The 26,853-nt window shown below is 47.3% G+C and overlaps 1 protein-coding gene across 4 annotated transcripts in view; it reads left to right on the top strand.

The window, feature by feature from the left end:
- Window positions 1-3,307: 3,307 nt before the first annotated feature.
- The window catches only part of CCDC81 (coiled-coil domain containing 81), a 30,538-nt gene continuing 6,992 nt past the window's right edge, over window positions 3,308-26,853 (top strand). Inside the window, exons 1-10 of one of the 4 annotated variants that reach the window (XM_073569243.1) lie at window positions 3,308-3,408; window positions 8,138-8,213; window positions 9,371-9,432; window positions 9,639-9,795; window positions 10,748-11,004; window positions 11,803-11,888; window positions 14,192-14,328; window positions 15,305-15,422; window positions 19,409-19,523; window positions 22,620-22,766. In XM_073569243.1, coding sequence (XP_073425344.1) covers window positions 8,147-8,213; window positions 9,371-9,432; window positions 9,639-9,795; window positions 10,748-11,004; window positions 11,803-11,888; window positions 14,192-14,328; window positions 15,305-15,422; window positions 19,409-19,523; window positions 22,620-22,766 — 1,146 coding nt within the window. In that variant the 5' untranslated portion in view covers window positions 3,308-3,408; window positions 8,138-8,146. Of the gene's footprint in view, window positions 3,440-5,741; window positions 5,931-8,137; window positions 8,214-9,370; window positions 9,433-9,638; window positions 9,796-10,747; window positions 11,005-11,802; window positions 11,889-14,191; window positions 14,329-15,304; window positions 15,423-19,408; window positions 19,524-22,619; window positions 22,767-26,853 lie in introns of those variants that run through there. The other 3 variants (XM_073569245.1, XM_073569241.1, XM_073569244.1) reach the window with 3 other exon arrangements.

The following is a 26,853-nucleotide window of genomic DNA, read 5'->3' on the forward strand; positions in this document are numbered from 1 at the left end:
TTTAAAAAAACAAAAACAAAAAAACATTTTATTCTGCTCTGCAGCTACGATTATGTTGTGTCCAGTGAAAAATTTGGTAAAGGGTAAAGCAACATTGTGGGGTGTACTTAGACTCAGGACACTGATGTCCCCCAATGCACTTGCAGGCTAATTTGCATGAGACTGCAAAGCTAATTTTTTCATGACTAGTATGTCTGATTACTACAATACTGGGGTAACTTTTACTGTTTTACCAGGACGTATACTGCCATAACACTAATTTCAGTAGGGAAATCATACTGGCAGGTTCCCTTTTAAGAGACATGTTCTACTTGGTGACTGTCCCTCATCGCTGAGTCTCTGCCGCTGCTCCAGTCTGTTGTTCGCTGTAGCACTGTCCCTGAGAAAGCAAGAGGTGTTTTTTTTTTTTTTTTTTTCCAGTTCTTATTAAACAAACTGCTGACACGGAACAGGGTTTTTTTTTTCCCCCCGAAAGTGGAAAATTCCTTTAAGGCCGGGGTCACACTTGCGCGAGTTTCTCGCATCACACTCGCAAGTCTCGCTCCTCAATACCAGGCACTCGGGAGCGGAGCGTGTAGCTCCATGTATTGCTATGCGGCCGCACGCTCCCATCCGAGTGCCGGGTATTAACATGCGAGACTCAGACGTGTTTTTTTTTTTTTTGCATGTGTGATCCCGGCCTAAAAGGGATCCAAAAGCACAGATTGCAAAATAATGTTTAACGCCAAAAGAGAAACCACATTATAAATCAATTAAAAAGCGATGGAGGCCGATGTTCAAGCTATACATCACAGTAATGACAGCAAGGATGAGCTTACAGCACACGTCATATGTCTAATGCTCCACTAGGTGGTGGTAGAAGACAAAACACAAGTGGGACAAATATACTGTAAATAGAAAACAGACAATGGGACTGAAACTAAGATACTAAGCAGCCCCAGCTGTGGTCATACATCAGCCTCCACCTCAGTCTGTTTCGCCACAGGCTTTGGTGCTCATTTTTATCTGTGAATCTGATGATGGGGCTGTCTAAAGCAGTGAAAGCTGAATCTCCACCAACCTGGCCTGATTGACAGCTCCTCACTGCCCCTCCTCCCTGACACTGATTCTCCACCTGCCTAGCCTGACAGCTCCTCACTGCCCCTCCTCCCTGACAGCTCCTCACTGTCCCTCTCTCTGCCACCGATTCTCCACCTGCTTAGCCTGACAGCTCCCCCCTGTCTCGCCTCCCTGCTGCTCAATCTCTGCCCACCTAGCCTGCCCGCTTCTCACTGTCCCTACTCCCTTCCACTGAATCTCCACTCACCTAGCCTGACGGCTCCTCAGCGCCCCTCCTCCCTATCCTGGACTCTCCACCAACCTGGCCTGACATCTTGTTGCCCATCTCCCCTGCCACTGAATCTCCACCAACCTAACCTGGCAGCTCCTCCATGTCCCTCCTGCCTGCATAGATCTCACACCGCTCAGTACAAGCTGCAGCGGGCAGTCAGGTTGGGCAGTTAGAAAATCATGGGCTTTATTATTAGGCAGACTTTATATTCCTGGAGTGAGTGCCAAAAGAAAAGAAAGATGAAACCAAGGGGAAAAAAAAAAAAAAAGAGGCACAAACATAAGTCATTATTAGAAGCAATTCACCCCAGGAAACGGCGCAAAGACGACCATGAATGGCGGCCGTAGAGTTTTCACGCATTAATACAAGTTTGTCTGCTCCCAAAGAATTCCAAAAGGCGAGCGATTTTCTCCCCCCCCGGCTGCCCGATGCACAGGCCGATTTCCCCCCCCCCCCCCCCCCCGGCTGCCCGATGCACAGGCCGATTTTCCCCCCCCCCCTGGCTGCCTGATGCACAGGCCGATTCCCCCCCGCCCCCGGCTGCCCGATGCACAGGCCGATCCCCCCCCTGGCTGCCCGATGCACAAACTGATCCCCCCCCCCTGGCTGCCCGATGCACAGGCCGATCTTCCCCCCCCCGGCTGCCCGATGCACAGGCAGATTCCCCCCCCCCCCCGGCTGCCCGATGCACAGGCAGATCCCCCCCCCTGGCTGCCCGGTGCACAGGCCGATCCCCCCCCCCCCCGGCTGCCCGGTGCACAGGCCGATCCCCCCCCCCCCGGCTGCCCGGTGCACAGGCCGATCCCCCCCCCCTGGCTGCCCGGTGCACAGGCCGATTCCCCCCCCCTGGCTGCCCGGTGCACAGGCCGATCCCCCCCCCTGGCTGCCCGGTGCACAGGCCGATCCCCCCCCCTGGCTGCCCGGTGCACAGGCCGATCCCCCCCCCCCCCTGGCTGCCCGGTGCACAGGCCGATTTCCCCCCCCCCTGGCTGCCCGGTGCACAGGCCGATCCCCCCCCCCCCCGGCTGCCCGATGCACAGGCCGATCCCCCCCCCCCTGGCTGCCCGGTGCACAGGCCGATCCCCCCCCCCCCCCTGGCTGCCCGATGCACAGGCCGATTTCCCCCCCCCCCCCCCCCCGGCTGCCTGATGCACAGGCCGATTCCCCCCCGCCCCCGGCTGCCCGATGCACAGGCCGATCCCCCCCCCCTGGCTGCCCGATGCACAGGCCGATCCCCCCCCCCCCGGCTGCCCGGTGCACAGGCACGCTCATCTGCCATCACCTCCGCCATACTGGAGAACTGCAGCTGTGGAGGAAACCATAATGGGGGCACGGCCATAGAAGACCACAGTGCTGATCCTCCATCCTCCACTGTTAGGGCATCAGGCACTGATTATAGAGGGCCTCTACGTGGCTCTATAGATGAGGACCCTCTGCCAGTGGTACCGCGGCACCCAGACGCAGTTATGTACTCCAGCTGGCTCTGGTGACACTGTATATGGGGGGACTTTGTCACAATTTATGAGAGCGTGCTACAGCTAGCACTGCTTATGGGGGGCATTCTAGTGGCACTGGTTATGGGGGCTCTCTGTATGACACTACTAGCTGTATGTGGCATGCTATGGGGCCTCCACACTGGCACCATGCTGCTAGGGATTACTATTTGTAGGGGCACCGGCACTGTCTATGGGGTCACCGCACGGAGTTTTGGGGACATCACTATCATTATGGACGTGGAATCTCTGTTTAGTACCCGGCTCTTGTGTGTGTGACTTATCACGGCCATTGAAGTCGCTGCACACACGCGGTAACGCATCACGGACACGATCACATGGCCGGTTACACCGTGATTACTATACACTGTCACTCACTGTCGCCCGGCCCCGTGCCTTCCGCGCATGCTCAGTAGTTGTCTCTCCGCAGCACGTTCCCGCTCTGTACACCTGGGCGGAGTCTGCGGAGGGGCGCCATGACGTCACCCCTAGCAACAGCCGGGTTCTCCCTGCGCGTCCTAGAGACGGATAAATCCGAGAGAAGAGAGAAGCGGAGAGGAGACGTCTGCCCGGAGGACGGAGAGGGTGAGAAGCTCTGCGGAGAGACTGACGGAGGGTGAGAGGCTCTGCGGGGAGACTGACGGAGGGCGAGAAGCTCTGCGGGGAGACTGACGGAGGGCGAGAAGCTCTGCGGGGAGACTGACGGAGGGCGAGAAGCTCTGCGGGGAGACTGACGGAGGGCGAGAGGCTCTGCGGGGAGACTGACGGAGGGCGAGAAGCTCTGCGGGGAGACTGACGGAGGGCGAGAAGCTCTGCGGGGAGACTGACGGAGGGCGAGAAGCTCTGCGGGGAGACTGACGGAGGGCGAGAAGCTCTGCGGGGAGACTGACGGAGGGCGAGAGGCTCTGCGGGGAGACTGACGGAGGGCGAGAAGCTCTGCGGGGAGACTGACGGAGGGCGAGAAGCTCTGCGGGGAGACTGACGGAGGGCGAGAGGCTCTGCGGGGAGACTGACGGAGGGCGAGAGGCTCTGCGGAGAGACTGACGGAGGGCGAGAGGCTCTGCGGGGAGACTGACGGAGGGCGAGAGGCTCTGCGGGGAGACTGACGGAGGGCGAGAAGCTCTGCGGGGAGACTGACGGAGGGCGAGAAGCTCTGCGGGGAGACTGACGGAGGGCGAGAAGCTCTGCGGGGAGACTGACGGAGGGCGAGAAGCTCTGCGGGGAGACTGACGGAGGGCGAGAGGCTGCGGGGAGACTGACGGAGGGCGAGAGGCTCTGCGGGGAGACTGACGGAGGGCGAGAGGCTCTGCGGGGAGACTGACGGAGGGCGAGAGGCTCTGCGGGGAGACTGACGGAGGGCGAGAGGCTCTGCGGGGAGACTGACGGAGGGCGAGAGGCTCTGCGGGGAGACTGACGGAGGGCGAGAGGCTCTGCGGGGAGACTGACGGAGGGCGAGAGGCTCTGCGGGGAGACTGACGGAGGGCGAGAGGCTCTGCGGGGAGACTGACGGAGGGCGAGAGGCTCTGCGGGGGAGACTGACGGAGGGCGAGAGGCTCTGCGGGGGAGACTGACGGAGGGCGAGAGGCTCTGCGGGGGAGACTGACGGAGGGCGAGAGGCTCTGCGGGGGAGACTGACGGAGGGCGAGAGGCTCTGCGGGGAGACTGACGGAGGGCGAGAGGCTCTGCGGGGAGACTGACGGAGAGCGAGAGGCTCTGCGGGGAGACTGACGGAGGGCGAGAGGCTCTGCGGGGAGACTGACGGAGGGCGAGAGGCTCTGCGGGGAGACTGACGGAGGGCGAGAGGCTCTGCGGGGAGACTGACGGAGGGTGAGAGGCTCTGCGGGGAGACTGACGGAGGGTGAGAAGCTCTGTGGGGTGACTGACGGAGGGCGAGAAGCTTTGCGGGGAGACTGATGGTGGGTGAGAACTGTTAATAGTGGTGACGATCAGAGCGATCTTTTCCTGCTGCCCTTGGTTTCCCCCTAGTGGCCAAACACAGTACTTCACCATCCTCTACTGTCTCCAGCTGTCAAGCACATTGTACATTTACCTTCCTACTGCAGACAGGCCCATAGGTCAGTCCACTTCCCCTACATACATCCTTCCTTTTACCATTGTCGTCCTCGACAATCTCGTCTCCGTTGTTTTTCTTTCTGAAGCTTCCCCACCTTCTTTTTGTCTGACCGGTCATTCAGCAAAGCCCCTGATACACAGGGGAGGGTGAGAGAATCTGCGGGGAGACTGACGGAGGGTGAGAGAATCTGCGGGGAGGGTGAGAAAATCTGCGGGGAGACTGACGGAGGGTGAGTGGCTCTGCCGGGAGACTGACGGAGGGTGAGAGGCTCTGCCGGGAGACTGACGGAGGGTGAGAAGCTCTGCGGGGAGACTGACGGAGGGTGAGAAGCTCTGCGGGGAGACTGACGGAGGGTGAGAGGCTCTGCGGGGAGACTGACGGAGGGTGAGAGGCTCTGCGGGGAGACTGACGGAGGGTGAGAAGCTCTGCGGGGAGACTGACGGAGGGTGAGAGGCTCTGCGGGGAGACTGACGGAGGGTGAGAAGCTCTGCGGGGAGACTGACGGAGGGTGAGAGGCTCTGCGGGGAGACTGATGGTGGGTGAGAACTGTTAATAGTGGAGACGATCAGAGCGATTCATTGGCTTCACGCGTCACCGGCAAAGCTAAACACATAAAGCAGCACTCTGCAGCGCTATAGCATGCAAACATGAAACATGAATTGCATTACTGCACTAGAAATATGAGAATGCTTAGCGCATGGCTGCCATGTACACATGAATTAGCCAATCTATGCGCTAAGCTTTCTCATATTTCTAGTGCAGTAATGCAATTCACGTTTCATGTTTGCATGCTATAGCACTGCAGAGTGCTGCTTTATGTGTTTGATTGTATATGAGTTGGCGACTCTAGGTAAGCACCTGTTCAGACCTAATCTATGTTTCGGTGTGACGGCCAGTTTTTTGATACCCACAAAGCTCCAGTCCTCCTGTCGCTTCGGATCCCATATCTATATATTATCTATTCTCCCTCCCTGGCGAGGACCCAGGAACAAGAGTAACACAGTCCATCAATCTGAAGACAGTCCATATGTAGGTACGTGCGCCGACTGGGGGGTGGTCCTCTTTCCGCCGCGATCAGACTTGAGACAGATACAGATGTGCGTTCAACAGGTCCTCTTTATTGGCCGTCCTCTCGACAACCGCAGCACCACACAGCAGCTGCACAACAAACTCCGCACACAGGCCCGGGTACCTTTCACTTTCTTCCTTTTCCTGATTGACGTCCCTCGCGGCTCTTTCACTGTGGCTGCCCTAGGCCTACCACCACAACGCTTCACCCGTACGAGTCCGTCCGTCTAATACCCCCAGGCCTTCTCAGTCCTGTGACTCTCCTGTAAGGGCCACCCACCTGACCGTCTCTCTCCTTCTCAGTCCCTACCGGAGCTTCTTCTCTGTCTGTCTCTTCCTCCTGTCTTCTCTTCTCTTGAGCTCCTCTCCCTGGACTGGCTTTCTTCTGAAACTCTCTACCCCTTCTTATATTCCCCTCCCTGGGAATTCCCCGCTAGAGCTCCTGTAACTCCGCCCCCCATGACTGCGGTTTGTAGCCTTAAGCTGATGTTAAGTCCTTTCCTCACTGCTCCCTGCTTCCATCTTGTGGCCAAACTACAGTACTACACCGTCTTCTTTTCCTGCTGCCCTTGGTTTCCCCCTAGTGGCCAAACACAGTACTTCACCATCCTCTACTGTCTCCCACATTCATATACAGCAGTCCACGTCAAGCACATTGTACATTTACCTTCCTACTGCAGACAGGTCCATAGGTCAGTCCACTTCTCCTACATACACCCTTCCTTTTACCATTGTCGTCCTCGACAATCTCGTCTCCGTTGTTTTTCTTTCTGAAGCTTCCCCACCTTCTTTTTGTCTGACCGGTCATTCAGCAAAGCCCCTGACACACGGGGAGCCAAACAAGACCGGGGGCCGTCATGCTCCGGGTAGCTTATGGCTACTTGCCGCTGCATACTCCACTGACAATTTCCCTTTGGTTGGGGTAGGACCACCTGAATTCCTCAACGGGTGCGTACCTCCCACTTTTCTCACTTTTAGCAACATTTTGCAATTTAGAGCGCAATGACCAAGGCTCTGGCCTACCAGGTCACCACAAGCTTCCCTCTTTTGTTTTGGGGTGTTTGTGGTACTCAGGACCTGATCTATGGACCGCTGTCTGTTTCAATTCCACATGCTTTTTTTTTTTCCCTTCAGTAATCAGTCATGGTCAGCATTTTTCTTACTTCAGTGCCCGGGACCTGTTGAACATTTCTCTTATTTTCCAACATTCTACACCAACTATACATAGTGTTAACCATACTACTTTTAATGTATCTATCACTTTAAACTTCTGTTACTCTTAACATTTTAAGCTGGATCCGACCTTAAGACCCCAGCAGTGAAAGTTACCGCTGGTAGTCTCTAGTGTCTGGGAGTAGAAGTCCCACGCACACTATTACTCTGATCCCACCGCTTGCCACCAAGTGTGGAGGAACGCACACAGACCCGTTCCTCCCTGCTGGCACGGCTCCGTACCTGAGCTTTGAAGCTCTGTTTTGGGCCTATCCTCATTATCACACCAATGGCCCTGGCTATTTAGCATTGGAACACTAAATCCTGCTTGTATTTACTAAGTACACAGCACCTGAGGGTATAGAAGCCGTTAACTGCCTGTAATTCCTGAGCTTAGACCAAAATGGATGCCAAGCTCAGACATGTGGCCCCATATCTAAGATGGCGGCTGCTCCTTCATCACAGAGGCCATCTCAGTCTCCTGACCTCAGTATCATTGAGCCCCTCTGGGGAGATCTCAGGCGTGCAGTTCATGCTAGACAGTCCAAGAATTTACAGGAACTGGAGGCTTTTTGCCAAAAAGAGTGGGCAGCTTTACCATCTGAGAAAATAAAGAACCTCATCCACAACTACCACAAAAGACTTCAAGCTGTCATTGATGTTAGAGGGGGCAATACACGGTATTAAAAAATGGGGTACGTGAACTTTTGATCAGGGTCATTTGGATGTTTTGGGTTGTCATTATGATTTAAAAAGAGAAAACAGTAGTTTGACAATAAATGGCTTCACCCAACCACTAACCATGAGTGGAGAATAAGTTTTGGTGTTATCACTCATATTCTCTGAAAAAAGGCCAAGAAAGAAAAAATTCTGCCGGGGTATGTACCCTTTTTAGCAAAACTCCATCCATCCATCCATCATTTTATGTCATATATTCTTTTGTTTTTTTTGGTCTTTTAGGTCTAAAAAATGTTGGATTTTCTGCAGGACTCTGGGAGAATCGGCTTTCAGATGCTCCCGAAACTCACAGAGGACGGTAAGGACAAATAAACAGACAAGAAAAAAAATATATATAAATATAAAACTGCCCAGAAGCCGCTCCATAGAACGGGAAATGGCAGAAGTAACAACTCTGACGCGTTCTCTGCCTGCAGATCTGGTATCACCATGTCCGTAAAAGTCTGATGTATGAAAATATCATGCTGTCATTGAAAACTACAAGTCGTCATGCAAATTATAGGGACATAAAAGGTCATTTTATGCTAAAAGGTCGCATATATAGAAATCTTTCAATGTGCGCCAAGTTGATCTAAAATCATGATGAATATGGTGAAAAAAACAGAAAGACAAGAAAAATAACTTAAGAAAAGAGATAAATAAAAACACATCTGATGATTCGGAGCTTGGGGGGGGTCTCCGTATTGTGACCTGTTATTCATTCTCCATGTGACCCCAGGAGCGTTGCTGCATCTTCTGATGAGTAGCGACGCTCCTCTGTAGGAAAGTATTACACTAAATGTTTCGCCGGGTCCATTGTTTCGCAGATGGCCGTATTGTGTTACCAGGTAATAAATCTGCTGCTCGTGTGTAAAGCACTGAATGGAGGGAAACGTAATAGCTGCTAATTAAATCCGCAGCTGCCCTCGTGATGATGATCGCTGCGCTCCTTCTCTGGCACGGCGCCGTAGTATCACCTAGACCTTATACTTCGATTACGACTTCTTCAGGGGTTATTAACTTCTTCAGGGGTTTTCTGTATCTTCAACGTATATGATGTGACTTTTATGTTTTTTACACCAACTTTTTGCAAAAAAAAATTAAAAATTTCAATGTTTAATAAATTTGTTTCAAATTAAAATATACTTTATTTTGTAGCTTTTAAAGGTAAAATGAAGCACAATCCTTTTAATAATTTTCCAAAAGAAGGTGCAAATGCAATAATGAATCGGGTCAATAGTTTTGCAAACATTTTAAAAAATTCCAATTGGCGAATTAGCAGGAAACAGCCGGATATTGAAAACCTGGCTTATACTGTAAAGGCATAAAAATGACGACAACTGAAAAAAAAAAAAACCCCAAAAAACAAGTGTCAAAATGGCGCAAAAGTCACAATGGATTCAGCACAAAAATAAAAAATGACGAAAATCAAATCCTCTCAGCTCCCGGGAATTTATCTCTATGTGTTTCTTGCAGATGTTTGCGCCATTTGGGCTTCCGTCTCGGACTTCGTGCAGCATCAGATGTCTCTGCAGAAGGTGATGTTAACGCCATCATTGTTAGTATACGGCATGGCAGCCGTTTTTGCACAGGAGTCCAGGATCCCACACGACCTCCCGACAGCTCCACATTCCTTTGGGTTGTTCTGTTGTTATATTTAGCGCTCTGCTAATAGGTGTAATGTTATCAGGACAAAGTGTGCCCCATATCTGGACGCGGTTCTTATACCTATCTGTGTGTTTAGGGGGTCCAGATTCCAGGACTGGGGACATTTACTCTCTCCAGACAGAAACTGGACGTCGGCAACAACAAGTTCATCGTCATACAACGGCCGGTCTTCCTGCTGTCAGAAAAACTCATCCAACTCCATGGGTTGAAGTTCAACAAGGTATTCACAACAGGTGAGTATCATCCATTCAGGAATTACCTTACTGTTACTTACATTACATTACCGATCCTGAGTTACATCCTGTACTATGCTCCAGAGCTGCACTCACTATTCTGCTGGTGCAGTCACTGTGTACATACATTACATTATTAATGTAATGTATGTACACTGTGACTGCACCAGCAGAATAGTGAGTGCAGCTCTGGAGTATAATACAGGATGTAACTCAGGATCGGTAATGTAATGTATGTACACCGTGACTGCACCAGCAGAATAGTGTGTGCAGCTCTGGAGTATAATATAGGATGTAACTCAGGATCAGTAATATAATGTATGTACATAGTGACTGCACCAGCAGAATAGTGAGTGCAGCTCTGGGGTATAATACAGGAGGTAACTCAGGATCAGTAATGTAATGTATGTACACAGTGACTGCACCAGCAGAATATCGAGTGCAGCTCTGGGGTATAATACAGGATGTAACTCAGGATCAGTAATGTAATGTATGTACACAGTGACTGCACCAGCAGAATAGTGAGTGCAGCTCTGGAGTATTATACGGGATGTAGCTCAGTAATAGCTATGTGTCCTGGTTTATGTTCAGCTGGGGATCAGTAGAGCACAGTATGTAATTCATTATTCGCTGGCGGGATGTTATTAGACCCAGGCCGCTGACCAGCCTCAGATGGTTTATGTCCTGACGTATTGTACATACCTTCCTGTAACGGCTTTGTAACTTCTAGACATGTCGGCCCCCAGTGGACGAGGTTAGCAGTTACCTCTTTTTGATATTCCACTAGTGCACACTTAAAGGGATGTATCCAGCTTGGACATTGATAGCGCAGATATGTGCAGTCCTGGACGTGGTGGTCTATCACCAGGGGGTTGGGGGGACACGTGTTGTCCTATTGTATTTAAGCCATATGTAAAACTTAGTGAACTGTATCTCCTTCCTCCGATTCCAGGTGACATCCCGATCGTCCCCCTGAATTTCATCGCCCTGTCATTCTCCTGTCCCTACAACAGAGACACCATCGAGGCGTGCGTCAGGGAGACCCTCGGCGCTTTCTCGCGATCTGTCGCTACGAAACAACACGTAGAATTCACCTTTAAAGGCATCGGAGCTCTGCTGATCCGGGAGCTGAAGGTCAAGATGAAGTTTTATAAGGAGTTTGTGAATAGTATGGACGGAACCGGAACCTTAGTGAGATCCCTCTGCAACGTAAGTCAGCGGACGGATTGTCCCACCATTCACCATAAATGCTGGATTTCTAGGGGCTTACGCCAATCATGAGAATGGGGGTCTCTTGTTCTCCATGTAAATGGAGCTGCAATGCTCATGTCTGACCAGCACTACTATAGACAGAAAATGCAGCGATGGTCTCTATCTGTCCACTCTTGTTACATCGGACCCCCATTCATCTGCTATAACCCTCTTTAAGGCTGAGTGCCCGATCGGTACAACCACCATGCACTCAGTTTAGATGGTAACTTTTTTCCACTCCTTAAAGGAAAAAAAAAACCCTCAACAATTAAGGATAAAAATAAACAATAAAGCAGAGGGGAGAGGCTCCTGCTGCAGGCTGTCCTCCCTGATCCACACACAGGACAGTAAGGAGGAGGATGGAGGCATATACCAGATTCCCGAGACACACAAAGGAGATTTCTTAATTGTTAGTTTAATTTTAATATGAGACAGTACTGAATAAATAGTTAGGAGAGGATTAAAGGGGTCATCACGGATCAGAAAGTCATGGCTGCCACCCCTGACTACTGATTCCATGGAGCAAAGCTGCAATATAAGAAATAACCTATAGACATGTGTGGTGATAACTGTGAAAGAAAGAAAGCGTATTTTACTAGTCGGCTTAACTGCAGTACCCGACACCACTTATGCACAAGAGTGGCGCTATTTCCGGAAAAAAAAAATGTTCTAATTTTGGGCAAACTTTTCAGGCAGGTATTGTATTAGCTTCTTCGTATGAGAATCCATAAATGTTGTAATATTCTTCTTTATCAGAGGCCGGGGACAGCGGATTCTATCATGTCCTCCGTAGAAGACCCCCCGCTGCGGCCTCGATCATGCAGCGCTCTTCTGTTCCCGAGGTAAGTCATAGAGACCGTCTATGATCTGCGCTCCCATGTCTCGGCCTTCGGGCTTCTTCACGATCTCCTTGATTATTTTCATCCCTCAGGTTTCTGGTCACTTTCCTATTTTTATTTCATCTCTTCCAAAAGTTGATTTCTCCAATGGATCCTGTTGTAACACATCAGTGCGGCCATCACGGATCAAACATCCAACTTCTCAAAAGTTTCCAAAACCCTTCAATTTTTCTCTAGCATGCTGAGTCCGTACCTAGATGGCGATTGGTCCCTCGTGGAGCACTGAGCTCAATTTGGTCAAGGAACCACTTCTGTGTCTTCCTTGCCGTCCAAGATGTTCGCAAAGTTGTCAAAAACAGTTTCTTAGGCTGGTTTCACATTAGCGCTTTTGTGCGCAGCGCATCGTGCGCACCCGTGCGCATGCGCACTGCGCACCTATGTTTAACATGACGTGCGCATGGTCTTGCGCACACTTGCGTTTTCGTGCGCATGCGTTTTTTTGTCTTTCGCGCCAGGCGCGCCAGACGCAGCATGTTGCATTTTTTGGTGCGCCCTGTCTCGGCAAAAAAACGCATGCGCACGCTTGCGCACGGAATGCGCAAAAAAAACACATTGAAGTCTATGGGAACGCATGCGTGCGCATGGTCTTGCGCACGCTTGCGTTTTTTTGCGCATGCGTTTTTGAGTTAAACAAGTCTAGAATGTTCTCTAGACAATGGAAAAAATGTCACACCTAAAAACGCATACGCATGCAAAAACACATGTAAAACGCAAGCAACGCTGCGTTTTTTTGACGCATCAGCGTGCGCATGACGTAAAAAAAACGGACATTTGTTTTGCGTTTTTTATGCGCCTGATGCGCTGCGCAAAAAAACGCTAATGTGAAACTAGCCTAAGGGGTGATTTTTCGTTTTCCGCCTCGTTCTTTCTTCCCCTTCCCTCAAGAACCATAACTTTTCTATTTCTCCGTCCACATAATTGTAGTTTTGTAACCATTCATTTTAGCATTTAATTTGCTGGAAAATACAACATTCTAAATGCGGTGAAATTGTAAAAAAAAAAACGCAATTCTGGCTTGGTTTTGGGGATTTATTTTTCATGGCCTTTTTTCTGGGGTACAAATGACTCTGAGTAATGGTTTTCAGGGTTTTCCCAAACTTGTATAGTTTGATTTTTTTTTAACACATTTACGTGTAGAAAAAAAGATGATATTTTGTTTATTGCACTTTTTTTTTTTTTTTTTAGTGAGTAGGGGTGGTTTAAAAATTTCAATCCTGCGTTGTTGTTTTTTTTTTATCCGCATGACGGCATTTACCTATCGGGTTAAAAAAAATTGATATTTTAAAAGCCGGAACTTCTATGATGCGACAAACATATCAAATGATTATTTTTTATGTGTTTTTTAATTTCTTTTTTTTTTTTTAATGGGGGATAAAATGGCAGGGCGAACAGCGTATACTGAGCGCCACAACCAAGTAGCGGGAATTGTATACAGGAACATCTGCACAGCAAATGGGCTAAGTCCTCCTAAGTCCGGGTGGGAGACCCCAGAGAAAGTGGTGGAGAATGAAAAGGCTAAAATCCTGTGGGACTTCAAGATCCAGACGGATAAGCAGGTGTTGGCTAACCAACCAGACATTGTGATAGACAAGGACCAGAAGACAGCAATGATAATAGATGAGGCAGTGCCAAGTGCCAGCAACATCAGAAAGAAGGAATATGAGAAGCTGGAGGAATACCAGGGCCTCAAAGGAGAACCGGAGAAGATGTGGAAGGTGAAGGCAACCGTGATTCCAGTGGTGATAGGAGCACTTGGAGCAGTGACCCCTAAGTTGGAAGAACGGCTACAACAGATCCCAGGAGCAACATCTGAGCTCTGTCCAGAAAAGCGCAATGCTGGGAACAACCAAGATCCTGCGCAGAACCCTCAAACTCCCAGGAGGACCCGAGAATGAGAAAGGACAACAAAGACCACCCCTATTGGGGGGTGAGAAGGATAAGGGGACATAGCGCATATCTCGGTTTCTTATGGAGCTCAGCCTATAGCTTATCTTCTCTGGAGGACCAATATGGCAGTGACGGGGGCTCTCAACAGACCCCTGGCTGCCAGAGTAACTGATCGGGTTGATAGTAGCCGATCCACGTGAGCATCGGCGTGTGCTCCATTAAAATGCCACTGAAGGTCCTGTCCCATCCTGCATTAGATAGATAACCCACCGATATGAATAAGGACTGTGTAATGCTTCACTTCCCCTGCGGGGGAGCTGCTGGGAAATGAAACACTTACTGCCAGGTTTTTTTCTCAGGTTGCAACCGAAAGAAACAGAGCAAGCTATAGGAATGGAGACGATACCAGAAGAATATGGAGAGGTGGGGAACCTGGAGGAGCCGAACAGAGAAGAGGAAGAACATTGCAAAGAAGAACCAGTGTCCGGCAGAAGAGGTAAAATGACTTGTATTGAGTCAGGTTTCTGTTTTCTACAGTCAGCTAAGATTTAAAAGGATCGTCCAGGACTATGGTATCGATGGAAGATCCATAGGATAGGTCATGAATATAAGATCAGTGGTGCTCTGACGCAGACACCCACAGCGATCATCTGTGTGGCGGCCTGGAAACAAATGTATGAACCCCGTAAACAACAGCGCCATACACTGTGGAGTGGTCATTCTCAGGTACTGCAGCTTCGCTCCCATTCATTTCAATAGGAACTCAACTGCTGAACCAGAGAGCGGTCACTTATTGAAATTAACAGAAGTGCCAGACCACGGACGTTTTGGGCACCAACGGCGCCCCCATTGATGCTATTGACTCTAATATGTGAAAAATGAGGATGAATGAACTCATGGAGATAAACATCCGACACTGCGGAGACACCATCACATGTTTCTCAACGCAGTGATTCTAGAGCAATGCCCCCATCCTTTATGGGAAATATGCAAAACATGCAAAACACAAGCCGCGGAGACACCATCACATGTTTCTCAACGCAAGCAATGACTAGCCAGGTCTTTCCCCGGGAAGGAACAATAATATGGCAGCTTTCAGGGCAATGGCTTATGAATTTGGTGCAAAGTCAAAAAGTATTTTTTTTCCTGTATTGAACTGTTCTTTAAGTCACAAAAATGGCAAAAGATGCAAATTGAAGAATGAGTTGGATGCAAACAAAATTAGTTTAAAAAAAATAAAACGTGAAGATGAATCAGTGCCATGGTGTGTTTTAGGTTTTGCATGGAAATCCTTTTTTTACCATTTTGGTTTCTAAGCTTTTTTATTACAGCTTGATACTTTCTGCTTAATGCAACTTTCATGCGGAAGGGGATACTCCATTTAAAAGTAATGCCGCCTCATCCTGTCTGTGTATGTATGGCTATAATACGTATGGACCTCATTGTATAAGTCATATGTATCCTGTATACAGATAACTCCCCAGGTAAACGTTTACTGAACAGACAGTACATTGTGCCTGCCAGAGTCACCGGCGTCAGCCTGAGAGAAGACCTGGAGACAATCCCAAAGCCAAAAACTGCTCCTGAAAGGTGAGAGGGAATAAAGGAAAACACTGACATCAGCTGCCATATAATACTGCCACTGGTGTAACATCTTATGTGGATAACTTATGAGATCCGAACACGAGCGGCAGTATTATAGTAGTTATATTCTTGTACATATGGGGCAGTATTATAGTAGTTATATTCTTGTACATAGGGGGCAGTATTATAGTAGTTATATTCTTGTACATAGGGGGCAGTATTATAGTAGTTATATTCTTGTACATAGGGGCAGTATTATAGTAGTCATATTCTTGTATATAGGGGCAGTATTATAGTAGTTATATTCTTGTATATAGGGGAAGCATTATAGTAGTTATATTCTTGTATATAGGAGCAGTATTATAGCAGTTATATTCTTGTACATAGGGGCAGTATTATAGTAGTTATATTCTTGTACATAGGGGCAGTATTATAGTAGTTATATTCTTGTATATAGGGGCAGTATTATAGTAGTTATATTCTTGTATATAGGAGCAGTATTATAGCAGTTATATTCTTGTACATAGGGGCAGTATTATAGTAGTTATATTCTTGTACATAGGGGCAGTATTATAGTAGTTATATTCTTGTATATAGGGGCAGCATTATAGTAGTTATATTCTTGTACATAGGAGCAGTATTATAGTAGTTATATTCTTGTACATAGGGGCAGTATTATAGTAGTTATATTCTTGTACATAGGAGCAGTATTATAGTAGTTATATTCTTGTACATAGGGGCAGTATTATAGTAGTTATATTCTTGTATATAGGAGCAGTATTATAGTAGTTATATTCTTGTACATAGGAGCAGTATTATAGTAGTTATATTCTTGTACATAGGGGCGGTATTATAGTAGTTATATTCCTGCACATAGGGGCAGTATTATAGTAGTTATATTCTTGTACATAGGAGCAGTATTATAGTAGTTATATTCTTGTACATAGGAGCAGTATTATAGTAGTTACATTCTTGTACATAGGGGGCAGCATTATAGTAGTTATATTCTTGTACATAGGGGGCAGTATTATAGTAGTTATATTCTTGTACATAGGAGCACTATTATAGTAGTTATATTCTTGTACATAGGGGCAGTATTATAGTAGTTATATTCCTGTACATAGGGGGCAGTATTATAGTAGTTATATTCTTGTACATAGGAGCAGTATTATAGTAGTTATATTCTTGTACATAGGGGGCAGTATTATAGTAGTTATATTCTTGTACATAGGGGCAGTATTATAGTAGTTTTAGTCTGGTACATAGGGGCAGTATTATAGTCGTTATATTCTTGTATCTAGGGGCAGTATTATAGTAGTTATATTCTTGTACATAGGGGCAGTATTATAGTAGTTATATTCCTATATATGGGGGCAGTATTATAGTAGTTTTGATGTCCCCTTATGAGTACAGTGCCTTGCGAAAGTATTTGGCTCCCTGGAACTTTTCAACCTTTTCCCACATATCATGCTTCAAACATAAAGATACCAAATGTAAATTTTTGGTGAAGAATCAACAGCAAGTGGGACACAATTGTGAAGGTGAACGAAATTTATTGGTTATTTTAAATCTTTTTGGAAATTCAAAAACTGAAAAGTGGGAAGTTCATTGTGGATCTCTGAATGATCCAATGTTGTCCTAATGACTAATGATGCTAAATATAATCCACCTGTGTGTAATCAAGTCTCCGTATAACCTGCTCTGTGATAGTCTCAGGGTTCTGTTTGAAGAACAGAGAGCATCATGAAGACCAAGGAACACAACAGGCAGGTCCGTGATACTGTTGTGGAGACGTTTAAAGCCGGATTTGGATACAAAATGATTTCCAAAACTTTAAACATCCCAAGGAGCACTGTGCAAGCGATCTTATTGAAATGGAAGGAGTATCATACCGCTGCAAATCTACCCAGACCTGGCCATCCCTCTAACCTTTCATCTCAATGAACTGCAGAGATCTACAGCTGAGGTGGGACAGTCTGTCCATAGGACAACAATCAGTCCTACACTGCACAAATCTGGCCTTTATAGAAGAGTGGCAAGAAGAAAGACATTTCTCAAATATATCCATAAAAAGTGTCATTTAAAGTTTGCAACAAGCCACCTGGGAGACACACCAAACATGTGGAAGAAGGTGCTCTGGTCAGATGAAACCAAAATCGAACTTTTTGGCAACAATGCCAAACGATATGCTTGGTGTAAAGGCAACACAGATCATCACCCTTAACACACCATCCCCACTGTCAAACATGGTGGTGGCAGCATCATGGTTTGGGCTTGCTTTTCTTCAGCAGAGACAGGGAAGATGGTTAAAATTGATGAGAAGATGGATGGAGCCAAACACAGGACCATTCTTAAAGAAAACCTGTTGGAGTCTACAAAAAGACCTGAGACTGGGACGGAGATTTGTCTTCCAACAAGACAATGATCCCAAACATAAAGCAAAATCTACAATGGAATGGTTCACAAATAAACGTATCCAGGTGTTAGAATGGCCAAGTCACAGTCCAGACCTGAATCCAATCGAGAATCTGTGGAAAGAGCTGAAAACTGCTGTTCACAAACGATCTCCATCCAACCTCACTGAGCTCGTGCTGTTTGCCAAGGGAGAATGGGCAAGAATTTCAGTCTCTCGATGTACAAAATTGATAGAGACATACCCCAAGTGACTTTCAGCTGTAATCGCAGCAAAAGGTGGAGCAACAAAGTATTACGTTAAAGGGGCCGAATAATATTGCACGCCCCACTTTTCAGTTTTTGAATTTCCACAAAAATTTAAAATAACCAATAAATTTCATTCAACTTCACAATTGTGTCCCACTTGTTGATTCTTCACCAAAAATTTACATTTGGCATCTTCATGTTTGAAGCATGATATGTTGGAAAAGGTTGAAAAGTTCCAGGGGGGGCGAATACTTTCGCAAGGCACTGTATATAGAGTGTACTCGGGGGCTGGCAGGTCGTGTGCCCCTGATTCCTCTCTCCTCGTTAGGTGAAGCTTCGCTATGACATGGCGTTTGGCGTTTCTTTCTGTCCTCAGTATTACGAGCAGCTCCTTCTCTTCCTCCTTGTGAGGTTCATGAATAGTTCATCGCAGTGAATAAATGTTCCTATAAGGGAGGGAAATGTTTCAGAGGACGACGTGAGTTTTATTCAAAAGTATCAGATGTCGGCGAGATGTTGAAAGTTATATAGAGAGCCGGCAGCCGGAGAGCGGGAGACCTGATATGTCGGGGGTCACAGATCAGTGGCGTAAATGGACACCGCCGGGTTCAGGATGGATACAGAGTGGTCTACATCCAGAAAGCGCTCCGTAGCCGTGTAACGGATCGGATTTATGCAATATTTAGTCCAAAAACGAAGATCTGCAGGTTCATTATTGATGGTGGATTAGCAGATCTTCTGGCTTATAGGATGGCCATGTGAATTATATATGATTAATAGTGGGCTTCTTCCACTGGCATGTTACGTACATGTCTACAAGGTGCAGGTGTATGGAGCGGGCTCAGGGACTGAGCCTGCAGCATGCAACAAATTCACCTCTCTTTTTCTCAATTAAAAATAAGTGAAGGTGAGAAATCAAGTATTAAAAAATTATGAAGAGAACATAATATGCGGTCTATATAACGTACACATATAAAACAGTTTCTGAATTGTATTAATTATTACGTTAACGTATTATTGACATTGCACCATTTATGGCATAGAATAAAGGCGCAAAATGCAGCAGAAATGTGATTTTTTTCCTAATTATCCCTCCCTAAAAAATTATAAAAGTTGACCAATAGATTGTATCTACTGTAAAATAGTGGTAATAAAAACTACAATTATTCCTGCAAAAAAAATAAATAAAATAAAACAACAAGCAACTGAGAAATAGGGAATCCTAACCTGGAGCAGAAGGAAAAATTGTGCGGAAAAATGGCGGCACTCGTGTAACAAGGCGCAGGGGATCCATATTATAAGTAACTTATACATGTCAGTGTATCGTTTAGATTGGGATCGTCAACTTCTAAGAATATTCCAAGAGCGGATCCTGGAGTCAATCAGACCAATGTGCTACATGTAAGATCATCCCCTACATGTATGGATCACTGTCGTGCAGGACAGGTAAGACGATCGTGAGGAGTGAATGACATTGAGAGCCGTGTGTGAGATCATACATAAGTAAACAAACCCATGGCGGAGATAATAAAATGCCACTCAGTATTATCCCTGGTGGTCTAGAGTTGGTTTAAATCTGAATTGGTGTAAGGGTTAGTAATAATATATATTATCCCAGGGAGTCTAGGGGGATAAAATATTAGCGATTGTATGTATTGTATTGTATGTATTATCCCTGTTGGTCTAGAGTAGGGTCAGGGTTTGTAATAATGTGTATTATCCCAGGTAATCAATGTTAGTGGTAGTATATTATTCCTGGTGGTCTAGAATAGCGTAAGGATTAGTAATAATATATATTATCCCAGGGAGTCTAGGGGGAATAAAATATTAGAAAGTGAATGCATTGTATTGTATGCATTACCCCTGAGGGTCTAGAGTAGGGTAAGGGTTAGTAATAATATGTATTATCCCAGGGAGTCTAGAGGGGATAAAAATGTTAGCGGTAATATGTATTATCCCTTGTGATCTAGACTAGAAATAATATGCGTTATCCCAGGGAGTTTACGGGGAATAAAGTTATAAAGTTAGTGTTAAGGATCAGAGCCTGGTGGGTCACGCTTAATCCCCCACGCTGTTATCTTTTTGTCACGAACAGCTCTCTGCTGCCTCCTATCGTCCGGACAATTACACGATTGACCGACGATTAACGGAGGAAGCCGCAGGCTGTTTCCACTAACAGGCCAGATATTGGAGAACTAACAGTGAGCATATTGTATATACAGTACACCTCCGATTCCAACTCATGGAATATATATGTATACCCCTGTATGGTCGCTGCTAACTCCACGATAACCTGATAAGAACTACTTGTTGCCACCACCAGTCATTTATACAGGCTGACCCGATGCCTGATTTCTGGAAGCGTAAGGCCTCCAGGAGTGTGGTTTACATAACAAAAGGAACAGAACTATTACATTTTATGTTTATAAAAAATATACAAAAATTTTTACAAAGGAGACAAAACAATATAGCATATATAATTGCATAATATAAACAGGATTAACAAGAGAAACTTACTACGCTGATCACAGAGATGGCTCAGTTTAGCAAAGAAGAGCAATTGGAAACGTCCATTGAATGGGATCGTGCATACACTGATATGTATCTCTCTGCAGGAACATACAGTAGATCATAATTTGACTTGTCTTTTTATCAGCACCTAAGTTGCACTCACACATTTCCCCTTGATGACCTCACGTGGGCTGGGTTGTGGGATGTTCTCAGCCATTCAAGATGTTATGAAATTCCTTACATTATCAATATCTTCACTCCTGGCAATCGCAGAAGTTCCAGATCGATACTATATTTCTTTTATTGAGATTTTACCTTTCCATAGATAGTAAACATGGTATGGCTATTGTCATCTATCAGGCCACTATTGTTAAGGGGCTTATAGGCAGCTATCACAGTTATGAAAAATATGCATATTTTTCCCAGATTAGTCCTGAAGTTGAACATGTATGTCTCATCAATATCGGATCTATACAAACCCCAATATTCATAACTTTCCACCTGTGCTCAACTGTCTTGTTGTAGGTGTCCCATATCCCCTGAATGGAACAAAAGTTTCCTTTTAACTCAAGAGTTCTTTGGACAAAGGAGACTTCTCCACTTCTCTATCTATGTGTAAACACATGTCCCTTTTGTTATCTGAACTCCAGAAAAGGTCTTTCCTGTCTAATTATCTGCACTGTGTAAGGGAGTCTTGACTTCAAAGGACACTTTAGTGTTTAACTCTTCCTAGCTTAATTAGTTTCCTCACCTCCTAGCTATACCTAATTTACTATCTTCCCATATGTTAAATGTGTTTCTACTATCAAAAGAGGTTCAGTTCAGAATGACAGCTATTTTTCCTACTGGAAATTCTGGAATCTCCTCTTTGACTTTATGAATTTTAATGTTTTCTGTGACAGGTAGTATTATCCATGGTGGTCTGGAGTAGGGTAATGGTTAATAATAATATGTATTATTCCTAGTTGTCGTAATATTTTAGGGTAATATTAGTATCTGGGAAAGTGAGTGGTTTAAAGGTTAGTAATGATATCTAACATCCCTAATGGTCTACAGTCGTGGCCAAAAGTTTAGTTATCACACATTTCGCTTCTCCAGTGTTTTTAGATATTTTTGTCAGAAGTTTTTAAACTTTTATTTAACAAGTTTATATAAAGCCTTAATATTTCCAGCCTTCTCCCTTATTTCTCCAGACTTCTGCCCTTCTCCCCGGCATATGAACATCATCTTCTGGCCAGATCTGTACTGATTGTCCCCCATTCTTGTCTAATCAGTGCTCAGAGTTTGTCGCTTTTTCAGGAATGACCACAGGTTCTCAATGTGATGAGATCTGGGTGTTTCCTGGCCAAACACTCATAATTTCAATGTTTTCCTCCCAGTCACTAAGTTATTATGTTTCCTTTGTTACATGGTCTCCATCATAATGGAAAAAGCATAATCGCCACATTGCTCCAGTTGCTCCTCGAGGAGGTTTCGATCTCATTCTTTATTCATGGTAGTGTTATTAGGCGAAACTGTGAGTGATTCCCCGTCATTGGAAGAGACGCCCCCACACATGAATGGTCTCAAGAGGCTTTACTGTTATCAGACATAGGACTAATGGCAGCGTCACCTCTTCTTCTCCGGACAATCATTCTTCCAGATGTCCCAACAGTCTGAATGGGGTTTTTCAGAGAAAATAATTGTACCCCTGCCCCAGCCCAATCCCTGTACTTCCTGCAGAATGTCAGTTGGTCTTTGATGCTTTTCGTACAGATAAGTGGCTTAATTTGCTGCTCTTCTTTGCCCCGGTCTGCCTCCAAAAGACTTCTGCTCACTGTTTGTACAGATGCACTGACACCTGCCTGCTGCTGTTTTTGAGCAAGCTCTGCACTGGTGTAAAACTAATCCTGTAGCTGATTTTTCTTTAGGAGACGGTCCTGGTACTTGCTGGACTATCTTGGGTGCCCTGAAGGCCTCTTTACCTATCTTTACCAATGGGCTTGTAGCATTCTCACAGTTCTCACCAATGCTTTATGTATATCTCTGTAGGAACTCTGCTACCTGTGCCTGCAGCGTGCCCAGAAGAACATCCCCGTGTACTATACAGAAGAGAGGAAGCAGCGGGAAAAGGAAGAGGAGCGGGTGCTGCAGCACTACCAGCACATGAAGGACCAGGAGGCCATACTGAGGACCACGGTAACTTCTGTAATATGTATACATAGTCATATACCGTATTTTTCGCTTTATAAGACGCTCTGGATTATATGACACACCCCAAATTTTGAGGAGAAAAAAAGAAAAAAATTTTTTTTAATAAAATGGTGGTGCTTCTTATAGTCCATGCATCTTATTGCTTACCAGGGGTGGAGGCTGGGGTGAAGCGGGGTCCCATGGTCGCTGCTGGAGGAGGCAGGAATGGAGTGCTGCTGCAGGGTGAGATGAGGGGGTGGCCAATGTGCAGTGCACCGCTGCGGGTGTCCGATGCTATGGGTGTCCCCAGCGGCGCTGCTGCCCGGGGTGTCTGCTGCTGCTGCCAGGGGTCTCTGCTGCTGCCAGGGGTCTCTGCTGCTGCTGCCCACCGCCGCTGTCCGCAGCTGCTGCCCAGGGTGTCTGCTGCTGCCCATCGCCGCTACCCAGAGTGTCCGAGGCCGCCACTGCCTGGGATTTCGGCTGCAGCTGCCCGCCGCCGCTGCCCGGGATATCCGCAGCTGCGGGGGTCTCTGTCGGCATTTCTTGAAAGACCAGAGCCCCCTGGAAGTTCCGTAGTTTCAGCCTGTGCGTGTGGACTCCAGTAAAATGGCCGCCGACGCATGCGCAGATAGAGATCTCAGCATGGAGATCTCGGGAGATGAGATCTTAGCACTGAAATCTCATCTCCCTCCCGGCAGCCATATTACTGGAGTCCACCCCCCAGGAGGAAACCACAGAACTGCGGGGGGGGGCTCTGGCCTTTCACAAAATGTCGGCAGAGCCCCCCGCAGCGGCGGACATCACGGGCAGCAACGGACTCGGACACCCCAGGCAGCAGCAGCGGACATCCCAGGCAGCGGCGGCAGGCAGCAGCGGCGGCGGGCAGCAGCAGCGGACACCCCCGGTTACCGGTATATCCACATTGTAAGATGCACCCCCATTTCACCCCCAAATTTGGGGGAAAAAAAGTGCGTCTTACAAAGCGGAAAATATGGTAGATCTATCGTCAGCTCCCCCAAAGGGAAAGCTAGGAAAGAAGAAATAAGCCAATATAGCTAATGGAATAGAATTGTTCTTAATATACAGAATATTAAGTGCAGCTCTGGGGTATAATACTGAATATAACTCAGGATCAATAATGTAATGTATGTACACAGTGACTGCACCAGCAGAATAGTGAGCGCAGCTCTGGAATATAATGCAGGGTGTAACTCAGGATCAGTAATGTAACGTATGTACACAGTGACTGCACCAGCAGAATAGTGAGTGCAGCTCTGGGGTATAATACAGGATGTAACTCAGGATCAGTAATGTAATGTATGTACACAGTGACTGCACCAGCAGAATAGTGAGTGCAGCTCTGGGGTATAATACAGGATGTAACTCAGGATCAGTAATGTAATGTATGTACACAGTGACTGCACCAGCAGAATAGTGAGCGCAGCTCTGGAATATAATGCAGGGTGTAACTCAGGATCAGTAATGTAGTGTATGTACACAGTGACTGCACCAGCAGAATAGTGAGTGCAGCTCTGGGGTATAATACAGGATGTAACTCAGGATCAGTAATGTAATGTATGTACACAGTGACTGTACCAGCAGAATAGTGAGTGCAGCTCTGGGGCAGTGGTGGATTAAGTGGACTATGGGCCCGGGGCTGTTCATAAAACCTGTACCCCCCTTCCCACCTGAGCGCTGCGGTCCCCGTGCGGGAATTGACAGCCGTACGGACTGCAGCACTTGGGTTTGCTGCGGGTCCATACGGAAAACCCGCCACCATTCCACCACGTGTGGACATGGCCTAAAAAGACGTTGCACATAAGCTGTAGGCCTACGGCCAATACGCACAAAATCGCCCAACGTGATCCTGGCCATATGGGATCTACTTTAATGTCCCCACTTTAATTTGAAGTCCCCTTACTTCATCCATTGCAGTCCCCTATCACCCACTCACTTCATCTGCAGTGCCGCTTCATCATTTGCAGCCCCTTATCCCCCCTTCCATTTCATCATGTGCAGTCCCCTTCCCCCCAACTTCATGTGAAGCCCCACTCCCCCATCATCATGTGCAGTTAATTTTACCCCCACATCATGTGCAGTCCCCCTTACCCCCAATTCATCATGTGCAGTGCCCCTTACCCCCAATTCATCATGTGCAGTCCCCCTTACCCCCAATTCATCATGTGCAGTCCCCCTTACCCCCAATTCATCATGTGCAGTCCCACTTACCCCTTAATTCATCATGTGCAGTCCCACTTACCCCTTAATTCATCATGTGCAGTCCCACTTATCCCCCACTTCATCATGTTCAGCCCCACTCACCCCCCCTTCATCATATGCAGCCCCACTCACCCCCCTTCATCATGTGCAGCCCCACTCACCGCCCTTCATCCTGTACAACCCCAGTCACCCCCCTTCATCCTGTACAACCCCAGTCACCCCCCTTCATCCTGTACAACCCCAGTCACCCCCCTTCATCCTGTACAACCCCACTCAACCCCCCTTCAGCCTGTGTAGCCCCACTCACCCCCCTTCATCATGTGAAGCCCCCACTCATCCCCCCTTCATCCTGTGAAGCCCCCACTCATCCCCCCTTCATTATATACAGCCCCCAGTCACCCCCCTTCATCATATACAGCCCCCACTCACCCCCCCGTCATCATATACAGGCCCCAGTCACCCCCCCTTCATTGTGTACAGCCCCCACTCACCCCCTCCCCCACTTAATTCATTTAATAAATAAAAAAATAAAAAAAGTTCCCCATACTTACCTCACAGCCGGCTCGCTTCCCAGCAGTGCCTCTGCTTTCAGCATCCTCCGGGACATGTCGGCGCGTGCACGATGACGTCATCGCACACGCCCGACATCTGACCCGGAAGTACAGCCGGAGGGAGCCGGAGCTGAGCAGCCGTCAAGGTGACGGCCGTGCACAGCTCCCGGCCCCGGCCTCATAGAATGTGACGTGGGCGGCTGTCTGCTGCCGGCGGCGTCACAGCACAGGGCACGGCCGGCACTGTACAGGTGCTGGGGGAGCGGCCCGGGGGGCATTTGCCTCTCTGACACCCGGCCCAGCCCGCCCCTGGGCCCCCAAAAAACCTTGGGCCCGGGGCGACCGCCCCATCCGCCCCTATTAAGATCCGCCATTGCTCTGGGGTATAATACAGGATGTAACTCAGGATCAGTAATGTAATGTATGTACACAGTGACTGCACCAGCAGAATAGTGAGCGCAGCTCTGGAATATAATGCAGGGTGTAACTCAGGATCAGTAATGTAATGTATGTACACAGTGACTGCACCAGCAGAATAGTGAGCGCAGCTCTGGAGTATAATACAGGATGTAACTCAGGATCAGTAATGTAATGTATGTACACAGTGACTGCACCAGCAGAATAGTGAGTGCAGCTCTGGAATATAATGCAGGGTGTAACTCAGGATCACTAATGTAATGTATGTACACAGTGACTGCACCAGCAGAATAGTGAGTGCAGCTCTGGGGTATAATACAGGATGTAACTCAGGATCAGTAATGTAATGTATGTACACAGTGTCTGCACCAGCAGAATAGTGAGTGCAGCTCTGGGGTATAATACAGGATGTAACTCAGGATCAGTACTGTAATGTATGTACACAGTGACTGCACCAGCAGAATAGTGAGTGCAGCTCTGGAGTATAATACAGGATGTAACTCAGGATCAGTAATGTAATGTATGTACACAGTGACTGCACCAGGAGAATAGTGAGTGCAGCTCTGGAATATAATGTAGGGTGTAACTCAGGATCAGTAATGTAATGTATGTACACAGTGACTGCACCAGCAGAATAGTGAGTGCAGCTCTGGAGTATAATACAGGAGGTAACTCAGGATCAGTAATGTAATGTATGTACACAGTGAGTGCACCAGCAGAGTAGTGAGTGCAGCTCTGGAGTATAATACAGGAGGTAACTCAGGATCAGTAATGTAATGTATGCACACAGTGACTCCACCAGCAGAATAGTGAGTGCAGCTCTGGAGTATAATACAGGATGTAACTCAGGATCAGTAATGTAATGTATGTACACAGTGACTGCACCAGCAGAATAGTGAGTGCAG

Source organism: Dendrobates tinctorius, unplaced genomic scaffold (assembly GCF_039654945.1).
Source record: "Dendrobates tinctorius isolate UK_male_01 unplaced genomic scaffold, ASM3965494v1 ptg000023l, whole genome shotgun sequence".
Classification (NCBI taxonomy): Eukaryota; Metazoa; Chordata; class Amphibia; order Anura; family Dendrobatidae; genus Dendrobates; species Dendrobates tinctorius.